Consider the following 18,294-nt stretch of genomic DNA (forward strand, 5'->3'; position numbering starts at 1 on the left):
GACTACAGTATTATTCCATCATGTGATGGTAGATTTTAATAACAACATGCTTAGTATACTGATTAATTAATAACTCCTTAATACAAAAAAAGGGACTGACCATCATTAGATGAGATTTATTGTGATCTTTGTAATTGTAAAAATCAGTCCCCTCTTTTCAACCAGAACTCTATTATTTTTACACATATATTTATTTTACATATTCATCTAATTATTAATTTATTTTGAATAAATTACAGTCATAATTAGTATAATTAATGAAGTTTCAAAGGTACATTTTAAATAGCTCTTTAAATGCATGGTTTTTAATAATTTAATGGTAGAAAAAAAAAATATTTAAATATTCAGTGAAAAAGCTAAAAAATATTAATTATAATATTCAACTGAAAATAATATTATAAAATTTGAGGACACTTGTTAGAAAATCAGAAGTAAAAGAATATAACACAAAAAAAAGAATTTACAATAGTAAGAAGTAAATAGAAATCGATGAAAATCTTAATACAAGAAATAAAATAAAATATTAAATACAATCATCACATATGTCTTTTTACAAGGCAACAATTTCTGCCAAAGCACTGTCAATGTTTTAGATTTTAAGACCAATAGCCAGGTAAACTAAAGAAGTGTTCTGTTCCAGCAAACAATTGGTCGGTGGATTTAAAAGATGAGTCAGATTACATAATATGAAGGATTCAGAGGAAAAACAAAGTCTACAAAAATTGATTTTTCAGATGTTTATTCTACAGAAAGCTCTCTTAGAGCTCTACAACACAGTACTTAGTAAACTTGATAATAACGATTGTACTCCAAATAATAATAATAATAATAAGAAGAAGAAGAAGAAAATAATAGGTACTGGGGAAAAACAATCAGAGTCCCTTACATCAGCTGGAAGAATGATCAGAGTCCCCTCCATCAGCTGGAAGAACAATTAGTGTCCACCTCCTTACTTTAAGCAGATGATTGTTACTGTTGCTATGATTCAATGTTGTAGGTGACATAACTTCGAAGTTATGTTCTAAATGTTCTTTTTTAACTGTAATAACTGCTTGAAGTAAGTATTGTTTTGGGATGACGATGTGTAGTGAAGTTAAAGTGTCTTCACAGAATTACTAGTGAAAGTAAGATCCCAGTATTTTCCATCCAAAAACTAAAAGGCGGAAAAGGACAGATACGTTAACAGATGCCACCAAACGTATAAGAAATCAATCTTTAACTGCCGATTATCCTGCAACTGCAAAAGATTTTGATGTTTTGAAGTAAGTTCAGAAGATGAAAGAAAACAAATAATAAATGAACTTAATCTGTTACCAAGCTATAATGCCCAAAATTGTCATTTAAGTGGACTTATTTCTCTTGTTGAAGTAGCCGGACATAGGCCTAGGCTCTATCTGGCTGAGGCAAATACAAGTGATTGCAGTTACTTCTATAAAAATTATGTTAAGAGAGAAGAAAAAGTCACAGAATTACAAGTTTGTCACAAAGCTTTTATGTCAATGCATGGTATTACAAATAGGTAAACTATTACTTTAAAATATGCACTGGCTAAAAAAGGCCAAGCTCCTGTTGATAGTTGGGGAAAACACACCAACAGGCCTTATAAGGTAAAACCTGATACTTTTAAATATGATACATAAAATAGTGTGTGATCATATCAAATCATTAAAAAGTCATAAAGTCCACTACAATCTACATGACAGTTCTAAAATGTAACTTGATGAAGATATGAATTTTAAAAACATGCATGATTTTTAAGTTCAACTTAATCCAAACTTTAAGGTTTCTTATGAGAAATATCATGAGATTTTTAACAATCACTTTAATGTTAGTTTTGGTTACTCAAGAACTGATATTTGTAGCCGATGTGATGAATTTAAAGTTAAAATAAAGCAAATAGAATCAGAAATAAGTCAACAGGTGTATCAGCAGAAACTGTGGAAAAGCTGATAAATTTGATGAAATTAAGCAGAAAGCTAGGAAAAACAGCAAAAAATCTACAGATTCCATGTATATTATTATGGATTTCCAGAAAAATCCTCCTCTACCAAATTTTACCACAAACGTCGTGCACTATAAGCAATAAATGTTGTTTAATATGTTTAACATTCATGAAAAGAAAAAAATCATATTTTTTACTTGATGAATTTGTAGCAAAGAAAGGTTCAAATGAAATTACTTCCATGCTTAATTACTATGCAACACATTTAATGAATACTCAAGTTCACCACTAAAAAATCTTCTGTGATTTGTGTGGTGGCCAAAATAAAAAACTATTGTGATTTAAAGTTTCTATACACTGTTGTTCACTAATTGAATTTATTAGATTCTGTGTCAATAATATACCCAATATGAGGGCATACGTATGTGTAGAGTGTGACAAGACTCACTCAAATATGTGTCATAAAAGTCACAATAGAGAAAAAGGGCTTATTCCTTCATCGTGACTCATTTTCAGGTAGTTTCATGGAAACAGGAATCTTGGAAACAACGAAAATAAAAGGCAAAATTAGTAAAGTCAAGAAATTAATAAGCCTTTACCATACAGTGGACAACCTCAACCAATGTACTCTAAACCCTTGTCAATAAGCTCCGCAAAACTAAAAGATCTCAAACCCGTCTCAAACATTTTTGTGGACCTGCAGCCAAGGCATTCATTGAAAATGTAAACAACCAAGAAGAGAATGTTCCTTCGGGCACAGACAGTGAGGACAAATAGACAAATTAAGTGCTTTTGAAAATTACATTTTTTAGTGTTTAATTTAACATTTAATGTTTTAGTTTCTTCTGTTTATTAATTTTAAGGTTATATTTTAATTACTATAATGTAAATAGTATACATTGTGTGATTATGAGGATATATATTATAAATAAATAAACTGGCCTGATTTTGTAAGAATTTTAGATCGTCATTACATTTAGAGCTTTAGTTTCACTATAAAATATTTCGTTTTATGCTCTGTATGTTAAATTTTAGTTTTCTTAAAAAATTCTCCTTTAAAACTGTTAGGGCAAATAAATAAGTGTTTTCTGACATCTTTATTTGCAAAAATAATATTTAAATAAAACTTTAAATTTCAGTTTTCTCAGAATAACATTTATGTGACTAAGATAGTTTTCCCCTGGACCCTTCATATTAAAACACTAAGCAAAACTGCAAGGGCGATATCATTTATGACAAATAATATTAACTTAAAATAAAAGTTGGAGAACTGTCTTCTACAATTATCTACAAAGAAAGATCTCTAAAAGGCTGACAAAGACAGTATATATACATTTAAAAAATCCAAAAACCAATAAATAGAGCAGAAAAAACATGGAAGAATGGAAAAAGCACACTAAGATATCAAAGAACATTCACTGCTGAGAAAGAAATGTAAATATCAAAATTTTCAGGAAAAACTATAACAATGGAAGAAGTATATACAGACAGAAGAAAGAAGTAAAAAACACCAGGAAATGATGAAGATGAATATGTAGAAGAAAAAGAAACTGGAAAAGTGAATTATTTGAAATAATGTAATCCATATTGACTAAAACAATAAAAATAATTAAGCATCCAAAATGAACATAATTTATTAAAATACCACATTCTGTTAATATTACATATTTTTGTAAATTTATTCACAATAAATTATTATTTTATCTTGAGAAAATAATAAATTAAGATAAAAAAAAAATATATATAGAAACTTGCACGATATGACAGAATTGGGCAGCAATTTGTCATTAATGATGATTTTATACATTTAGCTCTTACAAATTTTTACATGTACATTATTAATACATAAATGACAGTTATAACCTTATGATTTTTCACAACAATTTCATATGAAATTATGACAGACTGACTAAATTATGACGGATTACTCAACGTTGGCTACTTCCAACAGTAGAATCATTTTATAAAAAAATATTCAGAAATTAATTTCGCACCATGACAAATATACTGATGAAAATTATATTTCACGGAATTGTTCAATGTACAGACTTTCTTAAAAAAATATAACTGTTAAAAATAGTGACATTATTTTACATCAGCATAACAGTACTTAGAATGAATTAAGAATGAGAGATTGCCAAATGTAAATCTCTGTATTAGTTTATAACTAATAATTTATTAACTGACCCTTTATTATCAACTATTAGATTAATGAGTGTATTTAACAAACTGATTTCAATACTAGATATTCCTGTAAATGTAGAATACACTTATTAATGTGTAATTATATCACTAATCTTCAGGTGGAGGTTTGGACGTTGATGTCAATTTAATCTCAATAATGAACACAAAAATGTCCTAAATGAGCATTCCATTGAAACTTAATGCATCAATGAATTAAAAAAAAATTAAAAAATGAACAAATAAAATAATCTTTTTTAAATAAATATTGTACATAAAGTAATGTTCATAAACTAATACAATTATTAAATATTCCCTCCATTCTTAAAAAGTTAAAATAATAATTTTTTTGCCAAAACTAAATGAAATTACATCAATTCAGATTTAAAAATTAGTTTTAAAAACAGCACAGATTAATTCAATTCTGAAAAAAGCACCACAGATAAAAATCAATACTTTTTATATTATTCAGTGTAAATTCAATTATTTGGATTTTAATTCATTTAGCAAAATATATCAATATTTTTTATAAAAAAAAGTTTTCTTTCTACTGTAAAATATGAATAAAATTCTTTTAAATGCAAATAATATATTATTTATTTTCATACAGTCACTAGTGGGTAGAAACAAATATTTAAAAAATAAAAATCTGAACATGCTACTCTTACTTCTTTTTACACAAACACAATGCATATATGTACATGTAAACACATACAACTAATATTTTTTCAAATGCACTCTCAACAGTTTTCTTTTATCAATTACTTCAAATATTTTTTACTGCTAATCTTTGGTCTAAAAACTTTTGCTATACTACATGACCAAATACCTATATAATAATTAATTTTTATTTTTGGAGAGTGAATAACAACAAGAATGTTATAAAAAATATATATAAAACAGCAAAATGCTTACAACTATTAAGCTCTCAAAAATTTTTATCAGGGTATAAAAATTCTTTGCGATGTGTAGAAGCAAACAAAACAATATTAAAATTTGAAAATTAACAATTCTGCATTTTTAATAATAACTTAAATAAGAATTTAATTACTATTTAATAAGTTCAGGAATATTTTTTATCTTTCTTTTTACATTTTACCAGTTCTTCCAATTAGTCAATCCTCAACAATTTTCAATTCTGGATGTTTTTTTGTACCTTGCTTGTATGATATAAGTAGTTAAGCCTACGGCAAAGATATTTTACCTAATATTCACAAACATTCTTTTAACTCAATAAAAAACAACTACTACATCATTTATAGCTGTTATAGAAAATAATTATCGTATAATGGAAAAGGTAACACTTTTCTCTCCAACGAATATAAATAATATATTTTTTAACTTTAATAATAATAATAAAAAAAAAACAAAAAAAAAAAAAAAACAATAATTAAAATCTTAGACATTTTCATTTATCTTTTTGGTGACAAATTTCAGTTAACTGATCTTTAAATTAAGTATGTGAAATTATTTTATTATAAATAAATGACCATCATTTTATATTTAGATAACTTTATTAAATAACGCATGTTCTATATATAATGTCTAAAATAAACAAAAAAAAGTAAGTTACAATTACTTTTTTTTTAACACTTTCCAGTGTTCATCAAAGTCATTTTTACAATCATTTGACTCAATCCTACCTGGCTAATAAAATTTTATCATTCTAAACACAGTATAATTTTTCATCAAAAGATATTTTATTTAAAACATTGCATATATTTTCTTGGGTAGATCAATTTGCAAATTGTCATATTATGCAAACGACGGTCCTTTTAATAAAACAATTAACAGAATATATTAATTTTAAAGATAGATGAAAATCTGAAACTAGCACCAAAAAAATTAATGAAAGTATACCGAATAACTAATGTATATTTTGTACAGTGAGTATGTTAGATTTTAAACATAAAATCTAACAAATTTACACAGTTTTTTTTTTAAAAATGTACCTATATTTAATTAAATAAGAATAATTGTAATTACACATAATATATATCAAAGTTATAGGAGGGCCTATAAACAACTACTGAAATATAGAACTTATTTTATACTTTCCTTTTTTTCAATAAATCAAGTTTTTTTTTCTAATGATTACTAATATAAATATTAAAACATAAATACTTGCATAAAAAATATTTAATTTGCAAGCGAACATAAAAAGTAAGTTACTAAATTATATGGATTCTCCATATTTACAAAATAGCAACAAAAAGTTCTCAGAATTGGCACCTTTTATTTGAATTATTAATCGTAATAGGTAAATCACTGTTTATAAGTCATCAGCATTTATGACAATAAAATATGACTGGCATTATATACTTGTTTCCTAATAATAGCAAAACCTATGGATTTATTTTATATATATGTAATTTATATCGTAATTTAAAAATCACATATATATAGTCAAATTTTTGGTTTTTTAAAAAAAAAAACAATAAAATAATAGTTTTTTTTGGAAAATTATAAGGTAAAATAAACAAAAAGGGCCTTCACGAATGAGGCTTATGTCAAATGTTGGTAATGGGGACTTACTACCGAGATAAATTATGAAATTATTGAGTCTATTGTAAATGGAAGTTGTTGAAAAATACCATCAGAAGCTGCCAATGTATTATTACAATAATCTGAAACATATCTTTGACAATATATCGCTTCAAAATTGATGTAAACACTACACTAACAAATAGTACCTTACAGGTAAAATGTCATAACTAACTATTACACTCTCTCAAATTAGCACCGGCTGATTTTTACAAGTTTCATTGCTTGAAAGTGACTCTAAAAGAAAAGCACAGTAACAAGGATGCTCATGATCACAACAAAGCATCTGAAAGGAGTTTCTAAAAATATATTTATATTTTTAAAAATTTTTGCTTTTTGGAAAAAACGTATCTCCAAAAACACCCCTGCTTTAAGAGGAATATAATGTACAATTATTTAATAATACAATAATTTTAAAATAAATCTATTTTGAGAACCTTTTTTTAAACTATCTTGCATATATTTATTATAAACTCATCCCTGAAATTTTTTTTTTTAATATTAAACAATAATAAAATTAACATAATTATATAATTACAAATAAATTGAATATTATCATTATTATTACTGATGTTATTTATTATTAATACATTTGTACTTAACAGTCAGTCTTTTTAAATTTTAAACACTATTCTCAATAGTTATTATTTTATCATAATAACATAATTATTAAAATAGTAAGTCTTAATAATTCAATATTGTTTATGGCAGTTGTAACAAATATTTTTTTCATAAAATTAAAAAAAAACTATAGTTTTAAAAAACTTACATGCCAAACTGAAATTTTGAAATGGAATAAACTACTGTGAACACATCAGTATCCCAATCAACTGAATTATATTTATTTATATTTAAGCAAAGCTAAGATATTCAACATATCATATACACTGCTACTATATCAGAAAAAATGTTTAAATAACTATATTTTTCTTTGATTACATTACCCACAGCACAAGATATGTCATGCACTTTCATGTGATTTCATTATGTGCCCTTCGTGCTATTATCACATGGGGAACTGTTAATTAACTGTAAATCAAGTTCAGACAGCTGACTTGGGTTAATCTGTGTTGTGCCATTAATTGGAAAGGTTTTTTTAAAGCTATTGTTAAAATATATATTGGTAATTTTTAACTTTTTTTCCAAAGTGCTCATGATATTTTCGCAGTTTCCATATTTCTTGTGATTATTTAAAGTTTATATATAATTTTTTTTTACACAAAAAATATGAAATTAATATTAAAAAAAATTTATTTCTATTGTATGGATCAGATGATGTAGTAAAAAAAATAGCACAAGTTAAATTTAGTATAAATAATTTATTTTTTTTAATTTTACCAAATTCGTTATTTTCTTAATAAAAATTTTGTCTCGAACTAAATAAACATAAAAAACTACTTCAAAAATTACAATATGGTATGGAGATATAAAAAAGGTAGTTTCACGATGACAGGTGATGTGTTTAAAATGTAAACAAGTTTTTTATGGACATAAAGCTCAGGCTTAGTGAATACACTTGTTTTCCAATCCAGTGCCTTGCTGAACAAGTTAATTACAAAAAAATTACATACAACATTTATACGCATTAAATTTTTTAGATTCTATAACTTTATTTAGTAAATTTGAAAAATGTAAAAAACAGTAAGACAAATGGATTGTGAAAGATTTATAGAGGTATGGGTTTTCACAAACACAGATTGGTGCACAGGAACAAGCAATTTTATATCATTCATTACACAGCCATAGTTTGAGTTAGCTGATCTATTAAAATTCTGTTCTGTAGTCAAAGTTATTTATTTACGATAAAGCATTAATTGGAAGTGGTTTATGTGTTTACAGAAAAGCCATTTTATATAAAAACAGTGATTATTAAATGTAACAATGAAGAATGAAAATGTTGTTACAACTTTCAAGCGTCGTAGGGTCTGGTACTATCAGCTCATACTATAAATACATGTCTTGAAAATTCTAAAATAATGGGTTCAGTGCTGAGCAAGCATTTAGGTCTAACAGAAAAATATCCAAATACCAGTAACTGTCAAAGCAGTCGGCCTCATTCCTTCAGAATTAACAGTTTATGATACTTTAAAAAGAAAATATTGACCAGAGATTTGAACTTTCATCTATAAAGGATTCAAGCAGTCTAGGAGTTCATTCTGAGTCTGGAGTTATCTTTTCTAAGCAGTCTTTAGAGAAATGTAATAAAAAGATTTCTAGGAAAATCTTTGGATGTCTAACGAAGCTTATTTTCATCTAAATAGTAACTTTACAAACAGAACTTTGCTAATGGGCTGTAAAAATCCTTGCCTTGTACAACCAGAAACTACTATATAACGAAAAAGTAATGATGTGGTGATGCTGTTTCAAGAAAAGAATAAAAGGCTGTATTTTTCAGAAAGTGATATCCAATGGCCACTATGCCTTCAGAATAGGACAGCAACATGATTTCAGTAGGAAGGAATTACAGCCCACAGTGTAAAAAAATAAGAAAAACCAAGCTTTGGACCAATTATATGATCTTTTCTGTATGTTATTTCTTTTTGAAAGGAATTTTAAAAAGCCAAATGCTGCCATATCTTCACAGCATTAAAAAAATGAAGTCCAATACTTACGAAGAGATCTTTATCAAGATGTATCAGCAAGTTACAGTGAATTTGAATTTATAAACATAAGAATATAGCCTAATGAAGGACTACCGCAATAGGAAGTTATCTTTTATAAATCACTGTAATGAATGGTGTAATTTTAGTCTTTACCAGCTACGTGAATATATAAGTTAAATTTAAATAAACTGTTCCTACACAATAAGCATAATTGTGTTAGATAGAATAGGAAGAGCAAAGCATCCTATGGATTGGGAGACTTCCTTGGTTTGGGTATGTAAATTCTTCAGACTCAATTGGTTCATATCATTAATGCACAACTGATTAATTTACAACAATGTCATACATATGAAGTAAAAGTTCAAAGATTATGATAAAAGTAATTTGGAATATAAATTAAATAAGGACTTTTACTTATCTCAATGAACCAGCAAATAACAAAATATTAAGAATTAAAACCACCAAACAAGGTAGACTTTATTCAAACATTTTATAGCTTAAGGAAAGAAAGAGCGGCATTACAAATGTTAAATCGGGAAGCAAATGGGAAGAGAACAAGAGATAAACCAAGGAAAAGATGGTTGGATTACGTTAAGGAAGATACTGTAAGTGTAGGTGTAATAGGGGAAAATGTAATAGAGAAGGGACGAGGGAAGGATAGAACAAGATGTCAGAGTACGATACATCATCTGACTCAAAATGAAATATATGAATAAGGTATCTGATGGAAAAGATCCAGAAGACCTATTTTAGTAACACATGAAAACCTAATCACAGAAAAGTGGAGGCACTGATGAATTAAACAAAGAGACTAATTAGTCAATGTGATATCTAGTATATATTATTCAGATGTTAATTACAAAAAAATTCTTTGAAAAATAGGTCTAGTAACAATTAAGGAAGGTCATAAAATTATAGAGAAAAAACATTTTTCAAGAACTAGTATCATTAAGAAAGAGATAATTTTCTCATGAACATCACTGCCAAGGACAAATATTATTACCAACCAGTATTCATCATTACAACCATGAAAGCTCAACAGGATATTGTCAAACTGTTCATCACTCAGTACAAAAAATCATAATTAAGATTTCGTTTATATGCAAAAAATTATTCACACCAAATATCTGCAAAGAATAACAATTAATTTCATAAGATACTGATACATCTTAAAACAAAAAAAAAACACTCAAGAAATATAGATGTAGAGTAAAACCACAAAAAATAATTTTTTGATTGAATCACAATGATTCCAAACTGTACGGCAGCAGTGAAGCAACAAAGAAACTGACAAATGTGAAATTCATCTTATTTTACATTTACTACTACTGTACAGCCCTGATTTGGTATTAATTTTTTTTTTGTTCCCTGAGTTAAGAAAGGTCAACACTTTTGTTAAGTAACAAAATTCAATGATGGTGTGTCATTGAATCAAGAATAAACCAGGAAATTATTTATGGAAATGAAATTCAGAATGATAAAATACAAAATAAAATAAATTTACATTATTCTGAGATCAGTTTCATTATTTCCCATTTATCTCAAACATATTTTATAACACTGAAGATCTTAGTTATCAATCTCCCCTTATAAAAAAAAAAAATGAATTAACATGCTGTAAACATTTTAAAAGATACTGAAAACCTTAAAAATAAAAACATGCATTTAAAATGTTGTAGATAACTTTCAATATAAATACACTGGATATTTTTTTAAAAGTATTCATACGAAAAATGGAAAAAATATACACATGGGAAAAGAATAATAGTCAATCAGGGATCTCACCTATGGATGGAAACCATAGGTTTCCAAACCATCATGTTTCTATCCACAGGCTAGGAATTCATATAAAGCTATTCAGATTCCCAGAAGGATTTCTTAAATATTTTTTTTTAAAGTTTTAATAATTATTTTTACAAACAGTGTATGGTGAAATGCCTAAGAATGAACAATACATTTTACTGAATCAAACAGATAATGAAATATTGAATTATCAAGACTAATGTAAAAGTTTTTTTTTTTAATTTTCAAAATGAATTATAATTTAATTAAAATATGACTCAAATATGGATAAATATACAGTATTATGTGCAAGACTCAAAAACTAATATAACTGTAAAATAATTATTACATTGATAAAATAGAAAGAGAAAAGATACCATTACTAAGAATAACAGTAAATAAAACATACAAAATTGTTAAGATACATTATTATATGATTAATTGACTTTACACACGTAATTAACACTTTACAGTACATACTAAACACAACAAATATAAACAACATCTTTTCTTTAGGTATAAATAAAATGTATAATACACATGCATATTTACATTATACATTAGAACAAATATTAATATTTTACATACTTATCACTATAAAATGTTTATTTATTCCCAGTCTCTTTCACTTATTTGTTTTCATTCGCTTCTGAATTAATATGTGCAGCAAGATCAGCAAATTTTCCCATAAACTCCATGCTATCTTCATACATTAGTGAATGCAGCTGTAATAATACAGATTAAACGTTTAATTATAAATAAATATTACTTATTCAATTAGAAAAAAGTGCGTTGGGTAATTGCCTAACGTGGAAAAAAACACTGATCAACATTACACAATTCAGTTTTGTCAGTTTAAAAATAAATCAGCTTCTGAAATATACAAAATGTTGAAAGAAGCATTTAACAAAAAGTGTATGTAATGTGTAACATATTTCATTGTAATGCTGCATTTTTGGCCAGACAGGAGAGTGTGGAAGACCTGACCATAACGATGTTATGGTGAACACATAGGCTTATTATTCAAGAAGATCGTCATATGCTGTACGACAGTTGGGCAACTGCTACAAATCTCAAAAAGTAGTGCTTGTAATATTCTGAGAGTAGATGCATTGTGTGTCTTTGAGCTCCATGGCTGTTAATGCCTGACCAAATGGAATACCACGTGTTTATATGCGAAGAATTGTTGGGTCACTATAAGAAGAATGCAGCATATTTTTTTCATAAAGTGGTAACTGTTGATGTCTTGAATGTTCCTTTATGACCCAGAGATAAAACAAAAAAGCTCCCAATGGAAATCAACTTCCTTCACCACCTCTGAAAAAAAGTGTGAAAGCTGCATGCAGTTTAAGTCTTGATGACCATCTTATTTGATCATGAAGGATTCATTTACTGACATCAGGTACTTACGGAGACAACTGTAAATGCTCTGGTACATTAATGTGGTGAAGGTAATGCTGACTCATTTAAAAAAAAAAAAATGCTCTGGAAAAACAATTAAAGAACTACTGTTGCATCACGATTATGTGTGACTCCATGTCTGCAAATTTTCGAATGTCAAAGATGTAGAACCTTATCCACCATACTGCCCAGATCTAGCTCTGTGCAACTTCTGGCTGTTCCCAGAGGGAAGAAGGATCTGAAAGAGCAAAAAATTGAGACAAATCTAGACGTCGTAAAAGCAATGGAAGTGAAAAGTGTAAAGTGCTTTGGACAGGTGGCTTGGAATTCGTGTTTGAGAAGTGGATCACACTGGAAGCGTTTATTGCACTTTCAGAGACTATTTAAAAAAAAGAAAACTATTTTAGCAAGAAAAGAAAGTAAATATAGATTCAGAAATAAATTTTTTTCCCCAAGTACAGCTGTTATCTCGTACCTTTATAGACAACCCTTGCACTTCCTTGATTTCATCAGTGGTATCAATCACTCTCCAGTAGATAGCAATAGCTCTTTTTTATGCCAAAGACTCAGTTTTTTATACAGGAAATAGTACAGAATACCAAATCATAATTTATTCTAAGTCTATAACTAAAATAATATGAGGTGAAATCAGAAAATTCTGAGACCAGATCACGAGGAAATATTCAAAATACTAAATAAGCATAAACATAAACTGAGCAGCATTAATAGATCAGCATGACAAACGGCAACATTCTCTATACAAGGAATCTATGTTACATATGTTTTTGAGATCACATGCACAAAAGGAATTTAAATCGTTGAAGGTTATCTGATTTAATAGCTTCTTTGAAGGTAAATTAACTGGGATTTCTCTCACCCCTCCTCTAAGATAGGCTCAAACATTTTTTGTCTAATTTCTTCAATTATATTATTTTTCAAATCCGCAATGGTTTGCGACTTATTTAAAAACAATTTAAATTTCAGGTATCCCAAAGGAAATAGCCTGGAGCAGTTAGACAAGAGACTAAGGCAGCCAATTTATGTCTCAAAACAGGAAGTGAGATGTCTGGGAAACAAATCTCTCAGAACATTCATTTTTTTCTTTCAAATAGTATGCGCTATTATAGTTTGACACCAACCTGTTGGAAGCGAATTTCACTGTTAAGTCACACAGGCATCCCAATACCATAAGCGCTTCTCAGTTTTGCTTGGAAGTAACACGCTTACTGCATGTCCATCTTCAAAAACGTGTGGAACAATAATCCCAAATGCAGATATATCGTTGCATAATGCTGCACTCTGCATTTGTTGTTTGTGTACCTGAATTGGATCGCTGCCACTCTTAATAATGGAAATTTTTTCTGTTAACACAACCTCTAATATGCTTCATCTGACATGATTAGCTAATTTAAAATATCGATTCAGAATTTCATTAAACTGAATGCAGAATTCTAATAGCACTTCTTTCTTGGCATCCAGAAGTTTATAAAGAAATTGAATTTTAAATAAAAGAAATTTGAGATCACAGTGTAGAATAAATTGAACATTTCTGTCTGATATATTTAAAAGAGGTGATTGATGCCTGTAAGAATAAGTTGGACAATCAAAAATTAGACTGAATTGTGGATTATGTACTGTTCGTGTAACAAATTAATCTCAAACAAAACCCATGTTATTTCACTTAAAAATAGCATTTCACAAAGGAATTCCTGTGTGCTACTCATTGAATTCATGCTGAAATCTTTGTATCTGTGTTACTGATTTGCATTAACTCTCAATACACGTTCTTTCACTAAACAGCTGTTTATAATGCTTACTGAATATTACTAATTACTGCACAACTGTAAGATTCCATCAAGCAATAGATTTCCCTGTCACTCCTTAAGATTGGTTCCCACTACTCATTGAAATCTGTTACCGACCCATTATCCCATAAAATAAATACTATTTCACATGCGTACATTAACAAGACTCAAACATCAACCTAAAATTTTGAATTCTACTGAAAACAATTAGTAATTACGAAAAACTGTATTGGATGTAATGAATTTAAGAACCATTATTTTTCAAATAGATTATTTTAGATTTATCATAGTTACCAGAGATGTAAAAATTATTCAATGTTTTAGACTTAAAAGTATTTTAAATTCAACTTATGAATGTAATTTTTCTAATAAGATTTTAAATTAAAAAATGGCTACACAGCATTATATAATTAACACCTTTACAGACACTTTTCAAAAACATTATTAATAAATCCTCTTAATTTTTTTTCAGCTGGTAAATGGCTGAAGACAGTTATTAGTAAGAACAAATAATCTTGTAACATGTAATTACATTAGATCCAGCCACATATGTTAGTTCAAAACTGTTTAGATTGCTTATTCTTAAATATTAATCATGATTAATTAGGAAAATAGTTTTATTAAACCATTTCAGTTATTTTATATTAATACATTTCTATAATACCACAGACAACCTTAAACACTAAATAATTGTTTATCATAATACATCGCTTTAAATCATCACTATCTGATAAACTCTAACACTTATATTTATCAATTAACAAAACTTAATTCAATTCCCAGTCTCCACATTAATGTTAATAGATGAATGTTTTAAAAACTTACAAAATTAATGACAATAATAATAAAAAATATACTTACATCAGGTAATGAATTATCATCTGATAAAGTTGCATTATTTTTAGTGACTTCCTTAACAGGTGATTCTAAATGACCAAGTAAACTGCTTAATGAATAATCATCATTATTTATTAATATAGACTCTTCTTTTAATATTCTTGTTGGGCTAGGCGGATTTGACAGTAAATCAATGTTCTGTGTATTTGAGCAGTTATTATCAATAATACTATTGTTATTAGAGACAGATTCTGTTGTATTTAATAAAGTTATATCAACACCAGTTAATAAACCTGTTATAAAACAAAAAAAAAAGAAAAGTGGCACATGACAAAAGCTACATATAATGAATGATAATAATAATAAAAAAAAAAAAAAATGTTTACAGTTATAAATCAAATAACTAATAGGAGAATCCTATTAATGTTGTATTCTTACGACCTGATAGTTTCACAATGCCTGGAACATCTCAGAAGAGCTTTATATTTACTCGTATATGCATTAATGCAATTATATTTACAAATGTGCTATTATATATATATATATATATATTCAAAGGGCACTAGGAAAGTTTTGACCTCCTAAGGGCTTGGGACAATGAGTATGCAAAGATCTTCAATGAAACATGGCAGGGTTTCTTTGAAGATTGGTTTCAAAGGATGGAGAAGTTTGTGGTGGAAATTATTTTGAAAAATTATACATATATAATATATATACACATACATACATATGCACAAGGATCATTCAATAAATAAGCAGCAGCCAATTGTGTATGGAGGTAATGAAATATCTTTGACTAGTCAAGTGTAAGTCAACATTGTAAATTTGTGCTAAGCAGTAAGTAAATTATTACAACCTGCACACATTTTGTACATTATCAATACCTATATAAACATTAACATACCATTATTAAATTTCACCTTAGAAGAGTTATTATTTTTCTTATTTGAAGATGTAAAACCAGCTGATATTGCTGAAAACTAATTTGAAATTCGCTGTTCACACTAAACAATACGGATTGTTGAGTAAAGGAATCAACAACACAATCTTGCCCTACATCACCGAACTAATGCAAGATACAAAACTGAATTAGATTGTAAGTTCTTACATATAAATCCAATTTGAGGCAATGTATTAATGCCTATCAGGTCTGTTTTGCATTTACTTTATATCAAAGACAATTTGAAGGTAAACAAAGTAAGTATGGTTCAGCGCTCAATAAAGAATCATATGCCAATTGAACACAAAAGTTCACAGAGATTGGATAAAGAATAGTGAATAAGAGAGATAACATCAAAAATTACATAAAAATTGGCATCTGTAATTAATTAATAATAAATCTTTGTTCACTTATTGAATGATGCTTACATATCATTTACTCCTAAAATAAAAATAATCCTCCTCTATAAAACCAGACAAGAAAACTAGTTTCACTGATGCAACACAATACTTTGACTTAAAAAAAACATATGTTATTATGCTTCTATTCCTATTTTTAATAAATTATTGACCCATTTATATATCTACACAGATTAAAAATAATTTAAGATACTTTATTTTACAAAACAAATATTAGTATTCTAATCATGTGTTTAAAAAAACATTAATAAAATTAATAAATCTGTCTTTTTAATTAACCAGTACAAATATTATATTGTAATAATTTTTTTTAACAAGTTAAAAATAGTTATTTTATTTTATGAATTTATTTTCCTTCCTGAATATTTTTTATATTAAATTTTGGACAGAACCAACTACTATAGAAATTACTACCAATAGACACTAACAACAAGCAATGAAAGTGGCATCCAAAATTTATTCATTAAAATGATCTACAGAAACTATTTCATGGCTTTGGTCAATATTTTTTTACTTTATAATCTTATCAATTTCTAGAAGCTATTCTCTGAAAATCTTATTTATAACTTTTGCATATGTGTGCAATTACATAAATTTACTGTTATGTATTATTGTAGATTTAAACTAACTTTCTTTTTTATTCATTCATTTTTTTTTGACACTGATCTCTCAGTTTTCCCATGGTTTTCCTTCTCCTTCTGGCTAAATGAGGGCATAGAGTAGCATATGTACAAATTCCTGAAGTAATCTTGTTCAATGTAATTGTCTACTGATTTGAAAAAATATAATGGTAACTCAATAACACTGGTCAACTTAAAATTTAGAACTTAAAAAGGGAGTAGGTGTTCTATATAGTATTTTATATGTTGAATCTGAATATGTATTCCGAAACAACCCATCATGTAACATTCTTAAGTCACACCCCCTTAAATTTATTTGTTCTATTATTCGTTGAACAAACAATACAAATAAGTTAGTACATCTGTATGTTTGCTTATTCGCATCTAATTCATATTGTGATGTATGCTGTAGACTTATATTTGACACATAACAGTTGAATGATATCATTTCATGTCAAGCCAGACATGTATAGACATGTCAGTGAGTCAAGTAGTAAATAATTCAACGTGATGAAATTTTCTTCAGTATGAGTTTACCTCTTGGTATGACTTGCTGTGTTCTTTAGTTGTGGTAGTGGTTTTATCATACACATATTATAAAAACTGTTTTATACATGATGCCATAAATTTAGTGAAACATTTTTATAACAGAGCAACTTTTGGTATTATTTTATTGAACATAAAGATTTGTTAAGTTTGTGTGTGTGTGTTTTTTGCGCAGTGTTTTATTATACTCCATGGTGAAACAATTTTATGAAGTTTAAGTAAGTATTTCTGTAATATTTCAGTTTACTTTCATTCATTAAAACATTTTGAATTTTACAATGAATAAAAATCTGGCTTGTAACAATTTTCCAAATATTTTTTGTTACGGTTGCGGAGAATTCACCATGAAAAGTCAACAAAAACCAGTATTGAATCTGCTGAAAACTGCTAACAAACATTATTTTGACTGTCCTTGGGAGACGAAGATAAATCCTGGGCTCTATATGTAGCATGTATCAAATGCTATGTAAAACTAACCCAGTGGTTAAAAGGAAAAAAAAGAGCATTTGCCTTTTGGCATACCTATTATTTGGTGAGAACCTATTAACCAATTTGATGACTGCTATTTTTGCTTTACGAATGTTACTGCTGGTTTCGATTCAAACAATAAAAGCAATACTGCACACCCAAATGTTCGTTCAGCTATGAGACCAGGACTTCGTGGTGTTGATTAC

At 27.6% G+C, this 18,294-nt stretch overlaps 1 protein-coding gene across 1 annotated transcript in view; it reads right to left on the reverse strand.

Annotated features, from left to right (window-relative positions):
* Positions 1 to 677: 677 nt before the first annotated feature.
* Positions 678 to 18,294, reverse strand: part of crm (cramped chromatin regulator) — a 72,311-nt gene continuing 54,694 nt past the window's right edge. Inside the window, exons 14-16 of the mRNA XM_075378532.1 lie at positions 15,120 to 15,388; positions 11,641 to 11,777; positions 678 to 1,237 (exon numbers count right to left, since the gene is read on the reverse strand). Of these exons, the coding sequence (XP_075234647.1) occupies positions 11,682 to 11,777; positions 15,120 to 15,388 (365 nt within the window). The 3' untranslated portion in view covers positions 678 to 1,237; positions 11,641 to 11,681. The remainder of the gene's footprint in view (positions 1,238 to 11,640; positions 11,778 to 15,119; positions 15,389 to 18,294) is intronic.

The sequence above is a fragment of the Lycorma delicatula genome, chromosome 11, assembly GCF_047948215.1.
Source record: "Lycorma delicatula isolate Av1 chromosome 11, ASM4794821v1, whole genome shotgun sequence".
Lineage (NCBI taxonomy): Eukaryota > Metazoa > Arthropoda > Insecta > Hemiptera > Fulgoridae > Lycorma > Lycorma delicatula.